The sequence below is a fragment of the Perognathus longimembris genome, chromosome 7, assembly GCF_023159225.1.
Source record: "Perognathus longimembris pacificus isolate PPM17 chromosome 7, ASM2315922v1, whole genome shotgun sequence".
NCBI lineage: Eukaryota > Metazoa > Chordata > Mammalia > Rodentia > Heteromyidae > Perognathus > Perognathus longimembris.
Genome location: NC_063167.1, coordinates 11,051,555 through 11,060,807, shown reverse-complemented (window position 1 = coordinate 11,060,807; position 9,253 = coordinate 11,051,555). Strand labels below are relative to the sequence as shown.

General features: G+C 55.6%; 1 protein-coding gene across 1 annotated transcript in view; it reads right to left on the bottom strand.

Annotated features, from left to right (window-relative positions):
• Window positions 1-5,031: 5,031 nt before the first annotated feature.
• Window positions 5,032-9,253, bottom strand: part of Pax7 (paired box 7) — an 87,051-nt gene continuing 82,829 nt past the window's right edge. The window contains 1 exon segment of the mRNA XM_048349828.1: window positions 5,032-5,147. Coding sequence (XP_048205785.1) covers window positions 5,032-5,147 — 116 coding nt within the window.

The window sequence follows — 9,253 nt, the reverse complement described above, 5'->3', positions numbered from 1 at the left end:
CGAGTTTCATTGGGGGGCTGTACAGGGCTTGTCCCACTGCGGGGACTGTATGGAGGTTGTTTCTGTGGCAGTCTCCTGCTGGACTTAGGCCTTGGGAGGCCTCCCTCCAGGTCCAGCCCCAGAGACGCCAGGTTCCTGATTAGGCTCAGGTCAGCAAGGGGCACCTCACCAACTTTAATTTTTGTTTTCCTTCAGACATCAGGGTTTGATCCCAAGGCCTCATGCTTCCTCTGTTCATTTACTCAGCTGGTGACTCCGCCACTTTGAGCCATGCCTCTAACCTGGGTATTTTGGGGAGATGAGTTTCAAGGACTTTTCTGCCTGGGATGGCTTTGAACCATAACCTTCTGGATCTCAGCCTCCTCAGTAGCTAGGAGTCCAGGCATGAGCCACCAAGTGCCAGGTGACATTCTTCACATCCACTATTTCCCCCAAATGCTTTCCCACCCCACCTCTTTCTGTGCAGAAGATGATCCCAGGAGACTCGCACTCTGGAACGGCATAGGGGCCCAAGTTTAGGGCCAGGGGAAATGGCAATGTGGATGCTGCTGAACTCTGCTCGGTCCCCTCACTGGGACAGTGAGCTTGTCTTCCAATTGAAGCACGTATTGCTGGTGAGGTGTCACAGTTGTGAGATAAAGATGTCAGGCAGATGAACCCTCTACCCACCCGCCACCACCCCCTACACATCTAAGACAGCCAGCAGCCAATGGCTGTCTGGTGGGGCACTCAAGGCCAGCTCTCTGGGCTGTAGTGCCATCGTGCACACCCCAAGGCTCCTTGGCGGTGGCTGGACTCAGGTTAACCCACCTCTTTGCTTCACTCCTTCCCCTCCCGCCTTGTGCTCCCTTACTCCTTTCTAGATTTCTCTGGAACATTCTCCACCAACCATTTGCCTGACCAAGAGTCCCCGCATCAGGCTCTGCTTCTGAGGCAGTAGTTTCTCCCTAATCCTGTGCAGGGGAGAGCCACAGAAGGTTCTACACGCAACAGTAGGTACAGTTTGTTCTGGTGAGTTCCCCCCCCACCGTCTGCCCCTGTGCTTGTTCCTTTGAGCTCAGAGAGGCATCCCCATAGGTGAGCCAAGAGCAGTGATTTGAGATAAAGCACCACTGTGTGCCACAGCTGCCTGGCTCTGGAGGGGGTGAGGGAGTGCCGTGAGTGAGAGAAAAAAGAGCTCTTATGCTGATCCTCCGAGTTAGAGGGACGCCCCTCCCAGTCCCCAGCCACACAATGACAATGGATGGAGCACACGCAACCTTCAAAATGCTTTTTCATTTCTTTTAATGTATAACAGTTAACGCCTGAGTTACAGAGGCAGCGCTTACAAGCAGCAGGTAGTTAAAGCAAATACCAGTTTCTCTTTTCTAGTCTACGACTCCATTATAGCTGAATAAATTATGGTGCGATTATATTTAAACCCACACCCACACGCCCACGTGCGCATCCCACACTCACACCCTCACCCACGCACAAATACACACACAAACACTCGCTTCCGCCTGGAGGAAATGGCTGTGAGTGAAACTCGGAAGCAACAACATGGTGGTTACCAGGAAGAAGGAATGTTCTAGAGCACAATGTGGATATTTTCCCCCATTAGGGAGCTGGCTGTGTCAGAGTTGACAGGAGAAAACATAAAATACACAGATGTCTTGGAGCATTTCAAGATGGTGGCCTGAGTACCCCCATTTTGGTCTGAGCTGTTTGCTTCTGTAGGAGAGAAGGAGAGAAGACCTGTGTACCCTAAAAGTATCTGATAGAAAAAAGATACGTTCAGGGGCCTGATGAGGGCACCGGCCTCGGAAAGGATCCAGAGGAAGTCTTCTGTCTTAGTGTTTGTGGAGCTTTCTACTCAGATCCAGCATTCCAATCTCAGAATGTTCTGCCAGCTCCACCCAAAATGGCACCCTTGTTGGGTGGAACGGTCCACCTCTGAGATCTGTCTTATTCTCCAGCCACCACCAGACTCTTGTCTCTCTTGTCTCTTGGGCAAACTTCTCTACTGATTCTTCTCTCCTTCTCTCTTACTCCCCCCATTTCTCTGTTTCCTCTGGCAAAAAGGACAGCAAAGGAGAATTAAAAATAATAATAATAATGATAAGAGTATAAAAGCAGAGCTTGGTTCTTAACACATCACTTCTTTTTCTTCATAGCAAGAGAGAAAAATGCCAACTGAAAAGACAACGCAACAGAAATGAAAATCCCGGAATGTATACTTTGAAACACACGATATGCAGATATATCTCTACAGATGGTCCCCTGGTACTAGCACGACACACACTGTGAGGATTTTCTTTCCCTTTTTTAAGCATATATATATTTATATATTTATATGTAAAAAGTCAACTTCCTATAAACAACAGCACATCACCACACTGCCAACTAATGTACAATGAGCTCAGAAGGGCCCCCATGGGTAGGACCAGTAGCTACTAGGGATAAATTGTTGGAGATGTCTCTTATCTTGCTATAGGCTCTATTTACAGGTATTGGGGAGGTGATTTCTAGGGCTGACCTGGCCACTGGAATGCAGGCCTTTTTCTAGGCTATGGTCAACCCCAAAGAGATAAGAGACCTTGTACCTCTTGTCCAACCAACACTCTCTTTCCTGGAGCTGTCAGCTGCCAACACAAGGTTGAATTTTATACTCTGTGGGTGAGATGCATGAATGCATGGGGTACTAGGGAAAATGGATTGGGGTCGAGGGCCCCTCAGAAAGCAAGTCCTGATTGGTGCCAAGATGGTGGCCTGGGGGAACTGCAGATGTGCTGGACATAAGGAGAAAGCATTTGGTTTGTTCCCGAGTAGGTCATACTAGTTTCATTCCACCCTAGGGGTAGATGTCTGGGGTTGGTCCTAGCCTGGGAATGTTGCCTCCTGGGGTGGGTCACCTGCCTGAGTCACATGGGGTGTGAACCACTCAGACACAGGATGAGCCAGGCCTCCAGGGGGAAGGAACCGGCCATTCAAGGAATGTGGATGAAGGTGTGTTTGGTCTCCTGTGGACCACTTCCTAACTCTAAGAGTTACGGGGGCGGGGGTGAGGGGGACTCAGTTTCCAAGGGACAACACCCTCTTCCCCTTTGTCCAGAGCTTGAAGAACCCAAAGTCTCTAGAGTGATGCTCTTTTGAAAGCTTGGCTGAACTTGATGGGTAGGGTAGCATCTGTCTGGTGCCTGCTGCTACCCAGGAGTCTATTTGCCCCTTGTTATTAATTAACAAGTTCCTTTAAGCCACAGTTGTGAGCCACCTATGGCCCAGGACAGTCTAGATAGGACCCGGTCTGAAGATGAGAAACAGGTGAGCATTTGTCACACAGAGGACGTCCACACAGGTCAATTTCTCAGCATCGTGTCTAGTTGGCTCCTTAGGAGGAAGGAACTCTGGAAAGCTAAAAGCAAGAGCCTCTTTCCTCCCTGGTTGTCTTGCTGGCAGAGGGCAAAAGGCATGGCTTGAGCACATGGGTGGCCTCCTTTGTCCAGGTGGGGACCAGCAGTTGGGTCCTCGGTTGGTTAGTGGGTTTTGTGTTGCGTCTCCCCGCACTGAGTGGAGGTGCTCCAAGCGTTGACCACAGTGATGGAGATGATGAAGATGTAGATTAACTTTCACAAACAGATGGAGCTGGTGGAGAGTTTGTGGGGAAGGGGAAAGAATCAGGGGTCTCAACCATCCCCCAAAGGTCCTATCTCTTAAAGAGCGTGGGTTTGAGGAAGTCCCTGGAGGCTCAAGGTGCATTTACCCCCACCCTCTTTTTTAAAAAATAGAACCTTTTGTCTTCTTTTGCCCAGGGGTGATGGCCACATGTGTCCCAGATCAACTATGAGGGATCAAGAAACAGAGGCCTCTTGACTGGCCAAGAGACGGTCAATGTTGTGGGGGTCAGGGACATAGCCCCCATCTGGACACCATGGGGAACTGATGGTCTTAGCTAGGGGGAGCCCAATCCCAACCTGGTCCCCAGAGCTGGCCCAGAGCTCTGCAGGAATCTCAGCATGGGGCCCTGGTGCACAGGGAGCTGAGGTCCCTTCCTGGAGGAGGGGCGCGTGCAGGGCTAGCTCCTCATCTCCAAGGAAGGCAGCGTGTGCAAGCTCACCCCCCACCCCCGGGGTGTGGGCTGGAAAGCTGAGCGCTGAAGCCTCTGGCCTGAAGGGCTGACCGCTCATGAGTCCAGGGACCCCTGTCATGGAAGTCTTTCTGAGCCCATCTTGGGCCTTTTTGTTCTTGGGAATCTCAAGACTCTTCTCGAGGAAAGCAGAAGTGTTGGCCTGCGTGCCAGGCCCTGAAGCAGTGGGCAGGCTTGGAATCAGGCTACAGCTGACGGGCCCCCTGCCTCCTGATGCCTGCAGGTTCCCATACCCATACCCTGGGCCAGCCGGGGGTTGACAGCTGCCCCCACCTGCCCCCTGCTCCAGTCTTTTCCTGGCCTCCCCTATCTATCTCCCAACTAGGACCCATCAGGAGGGTGAGGGGAGGGTCCTGAAGTCCTCTGAAGTCCTGGGTAGAGCCAAGATTGCCCTCAGGGAGGGGGAGACTGAGGAGTCCCAGTGATCACGGGAGGAAGAGGCTGAGCCAGCGGCCCCGGGCCCCAGCCCCCAGCCCTGGCGGGGCGGCAGCTCCCAGCACCTGTGGCTGAGCATGCTTGTGAGCTTCACCTGCCTCTCGGGCCAGGCCACCCTGGGGCTCAGATGCAAATGATGCCAGGACCTCATCTCAGGCCCGGCGATCTGGGCTCCAAGACGTACTGCGTAGGGCGAGCCTCCATCTCCTTGCTGAGGCAGCCCTGGGTGAGTCCACAGGCTGGCCGGGGGCGGGGGGAGGGGTGGGCGTCGGCGTCCCTTTGGGACTCTTAACCACAGGTGAAGGACGCAGTGGCCACGTAGCTCCAGGGGGCTGCTCATGAGAAGAGAATGGGCTCCTTTCCTGGCCTCCCGTGACCTCAGGGGTCTGAGGGGACAGAGGCTGAGAGGCTCGGGGGGTCAGGAAGGGTTTGGGCTGGGGTTTAGACTGGGGCAAGGCGCCCCAGGGGCCCTAGTAGGCCTGGCCGGTTTCCACAGGCAGGAGTCCCAGCACCGCAGAGTGCTCCCCGAGCTTCATGCGACGCTGTGTGGACAGGCTCACGTTTTTGGCCAAGTAATCAACAGCAGCTGGAAAGAAGAGAAAAATAACATCTAGAGATTGAAATTCTTTCTGTCCTTTCATTTTCCATCCATCTGTCCATCCATCCATCCAGCCAGCCATCTGCCCATTGATCTATCCATCTATCCATCCATCTGCCCATCCATCCATCTGTCCAACCATTCACCTGGTGATCGATCCATCTATCTACCCATTCGTCTTCCTATCTATTCATCCATCTACATCCTTATCCATCCGTCGATCCATCCATCAATCGATCGATCCATCATCCATCATCTATCCATCAAAATATCCATGGGCTGGGGATATAGCCTAGTGGCAAGAGTGCCTGCCTCGGATACACGAGGCCCTAGGTTCGATTCCCCAGCACCACATATACAGAAAAAAACGGCCAGAAGTGGCGCTGTGGCTCAAGTGGCAGAGTGCTAGCCTTGAGTGGGAAGAAGCCAGGGACAGTGCTCAGGCCCTGAGTCCAAGGCCCAGGACTGGCCAAAAAAAAAAAAAAAAAAAATATCCATCCACTTGCTTTAGCCCCTCCTTCCTTCCTCCCTCCCTCCTTCCCTCCCTTCCTTCTTCTCTCTCTCCCTCCTTCCTTCCCTCCCTCCCTCCTTCCTTCCCTCCCTCCCTCTGTCCCTCCTCTTTTTCTCACCCTCTCTAACGCAGCTCTTTCTCTCACCTCCTCTCTAATCACTCAACAGTTACTTAACATGTGTCATCTGCCAGTGCTCTCATCGCTTCTATGAGGAAGTACAGAGGGTACCCATAGTGTCTAGGGAAAACTTAGTCCTGCCTTCCGGCAAGCGCACTACACATTCCAGCTATGAGAGAGAGCCAATGAGCCCCACTGAGTCCAGGTGACCCCGAGGGCCAGGCCCTTCTGCCTCCCCAGTGTGTATGCAATGATGGCAGAATACAGTGAAAACAAATCCCCGTGAAGCAGTAGTGGGACGTTCACACAGCAATGCTTGCTCGTGCACATTGCCACCCATGTATGGGAGTCAGCTGCCCTTCGGGTGGTGTGCCTGTGCATGGACACCCTTGTGTTCGTGTGAGCTCACTGGGCTGGTGTGTGCAGAGGCCTGTCTGGGCGTAGCATGCACGCATGTTGTCTTGACTCCTCCCCCTTTCCCATGCCCCCTCCCCCCCGCCCCCCGCCCCAGGACCTCTAGGACCTGGGAAGGGAAGGGAGAAAGGAAAGAACTCTGCTCAAAAGAGTCTCGGGGTTGGGGCTGGCCAGTGCCTGCTCCATCACCGGCCCACCTAGCTCCTTGGGACGCTCTATGCATGCTCCTAAACTTGGTAACTCCTCCCTGGGGCAAGTGGGTGGAGCCAGGAGGTGACAGACAGGTCCCAAGGGCCAGGCCAGGAGGCTAGGTGGGCAATCCCAATAATTGAGCCTGAAGAGACCAAATTATCTAGGGTTTCTAATTATCTGGAGTCAAATCCTGCACCTGCCAACTTCTGGCATGCAACGCAGGGCAACCCCTGCCCCAACACACCTGGGCCTTGATTTCCTTATTTGCAAAGGGGAAGTAAAGGGCAAAGGGCTGTGCTGGAGGGAGGGTGCATGAGTGTCCACGTCAGGGGTTAGCGCTGAGCCTGGCACTTAGTGGGCGCGAAGAATGTGGGTTCAAACGCAGCGGGGGCCCAGGGCTGGGGTGGGGTGAACAGATGTGACTTCTGGTGGGGACAGCCACCTCCTTGAGTGACTTTGGGCCACTCCTTCCCTCTAGGCTGGCCTCCCTAGCTGCAAAAGAGGGGTCAGGGGACAACCAGTGTCCACCTGTGTAGCCCACAGCTGTGAGGATCGTGCAAGGAAACGTTCTTTGAGATGCTGGTCAGAGAGGCCCAGGACAAGAATCCCATGTGCCTCAAGGTTGTGCGAATGTCCTGGGTCTCTTTAGAGCCGTGACTGTGTGTCTCTCCTACCAGGCTGGACACGAGGGGAGGAAGGGAAAGCCGGGCCAGGCTGCCAGTGGCCTGCTGAAGTCACGTGTCCCCCAAGCTCCCGGGCCGTGCCTTGCCCTGCTGGGAGTTGAGAATGAGATTCCTCTCTGGGGCCTGGGAAAGAGCCCGCAGCCTCAGCTGTGCCATCTCTCCTCCTCTCCCCTGTTAGAAGGGCCCTCTCTCTCAGGGTGGGTGACAGGAGGAGGGAGAGGAGTTGGCAGTCCCAGAGGACTGGGCCTGGCGGGGGCGGGGGGGCCTTGAGCATGGAGCTTCCGGTATTGAACAGCTCAAAGGCGGGGGTAGGGAATGGCAGGAGGGACTGCACCGCGAAGCCCCTGTGGGGGCATTCGGGTGCTCAGGCCTCCCAGGCTTCACCCACAGTCCCCTGCAGCCCACGAGTGTGACAGCTCTGTCCAGTTCCTCCCCACCACCCAGGCAGTGCCAAGGATGTGCCCAGACTCAGGTGACCTTGCCCAGGACGGGCCCTGCCCACGTCCCCCTGGCAGGCAGCCGCCAAGGTCAGTCGCCAAGGTCAGCTGCTCGCTGCGCTATGTGCTCTGCTCTCTGATGACACCAGGGCTGAATGAACCCCCCCCCCCCGCCGGGCGCTCTGTCCACTGCGAAGGGAGCCCCCTCACTAAGCAAGCACGGAGCAGGCGCTGGGCAGGCAGGCACGAGCCCACTTCATTCTTTCAACCGCCCCCTTGGTCCTTCGCTGTAGATACAATGGCTTCCATTTGGGGAATGGGGAAACTGAGGCACGGGACAATGGCTGGTCCCAAGGTACACACGGTGCGTGACACAGAGGAGCCTGAACTGGCCCTTTCTGTGCCCCTGGCCCTGCGTGTGGCGTGTGGCCTCTCTTTTGTCTTCCCGGTTTGCCTCCCATGCTCAGCACACAGTGGGAACTTGCGCCCCACCCACCCACCCATTCCAGGTGGACAAACTTTTCTGGTGACCCTGCCAAGAACCTGCCCCTCCCTGGGGGTGGAGCCAGAGGACAGGTGACATTCCTCATAGGCCCTCTGTCCCCAGCTTTCCTTGTCCCTCTGTCCCTCCCTGTCTCCTGTCCTCTGCCTCGCGCCACTGCCTGAGCCCTAAACGTCTCAAATTAGATTAATCAGGAGTTGGCAGGAGACGCAGAGATGCCAACCAGTAAACAAATCTCAGCCGTCAGAGCCTCGGCAGCCGGGGCCCCAGAGGAGGACCCTTCTAGACACAAATTCTTATTAGACTTGTCAGATCTATTAAAATTCTTTTCACACTTCTGCGTTCTACCAGCCCCATCATTAGTACGGCCCTGGCCTCTGGGAGCACCAGGACCACATTAATCTGCCATGTGCCCCATCCCTGGCCTCCTGCCCCCGCTCCCTCCCCTCTGGGGATGGGGAGAGACGGACAGATGGACGGACAGTGGCTGGAGCCCGCGGAAGGTAGGAAGGAGCGTGTCCCTGGGAAAGGGAGAGGAACACGGAGAGGAGGGCCGCTGTGTAGGAGTCTAGCCCGTGTGGACGTTCCGCGCGTACCCAAAAGTGATCCTCCGGGGACCGGGCACGGGCGTGGCTGTGCACACATCCGTATCTTATGGCCGGGTGACCTCGGGTGAAGAATCTCCCTTATGGTCCGCAAGGCACACAAGGGGTGCTGGGATGGTGGCTGGCCTGTAGTAGATGCTCAGTAAACAGTCCCTCCTCTCCTCGGGCATGCGCGCTTGGTGTATCTGTGTGTGTATACATATGAGTGGTCCTCTCTCCCCGTGGGCACCTGTCCCCTTGGGGAAGCTTGGAAGAATGAACCCAGGCCCAGGCGGGGACGGGTATGCCCTGCCACGGAGCGTCCGCACATCGGCGGCTGGAAGCCGAGGCTCTGAGTTCGAGTCTCCCATGGGGTGCCAGCCGGGGAAAGCTACACCGTCCTCTCGGACAGCCTAGTTTTGGAAGTTGCGAATAAAGATGGACGAAGGGCGGAATGCATGCATGGGGGGTTGGGGGGCGGCAAGAAGGGGACAGGTGGGCAGGGAAACGGACGAGGAAGGACAGGGTGTTGGAGCCCAGCCCAGGTGTGCGCTGGGCCTCTAGAGGCAGCGGACGGGAGCCCAGGCTCAGTGGGGCGGGCTGGGCGGGGCTTGGGGTTCCCTTTGGGTGGGGCTGGAGAAGATGGGGGTTTC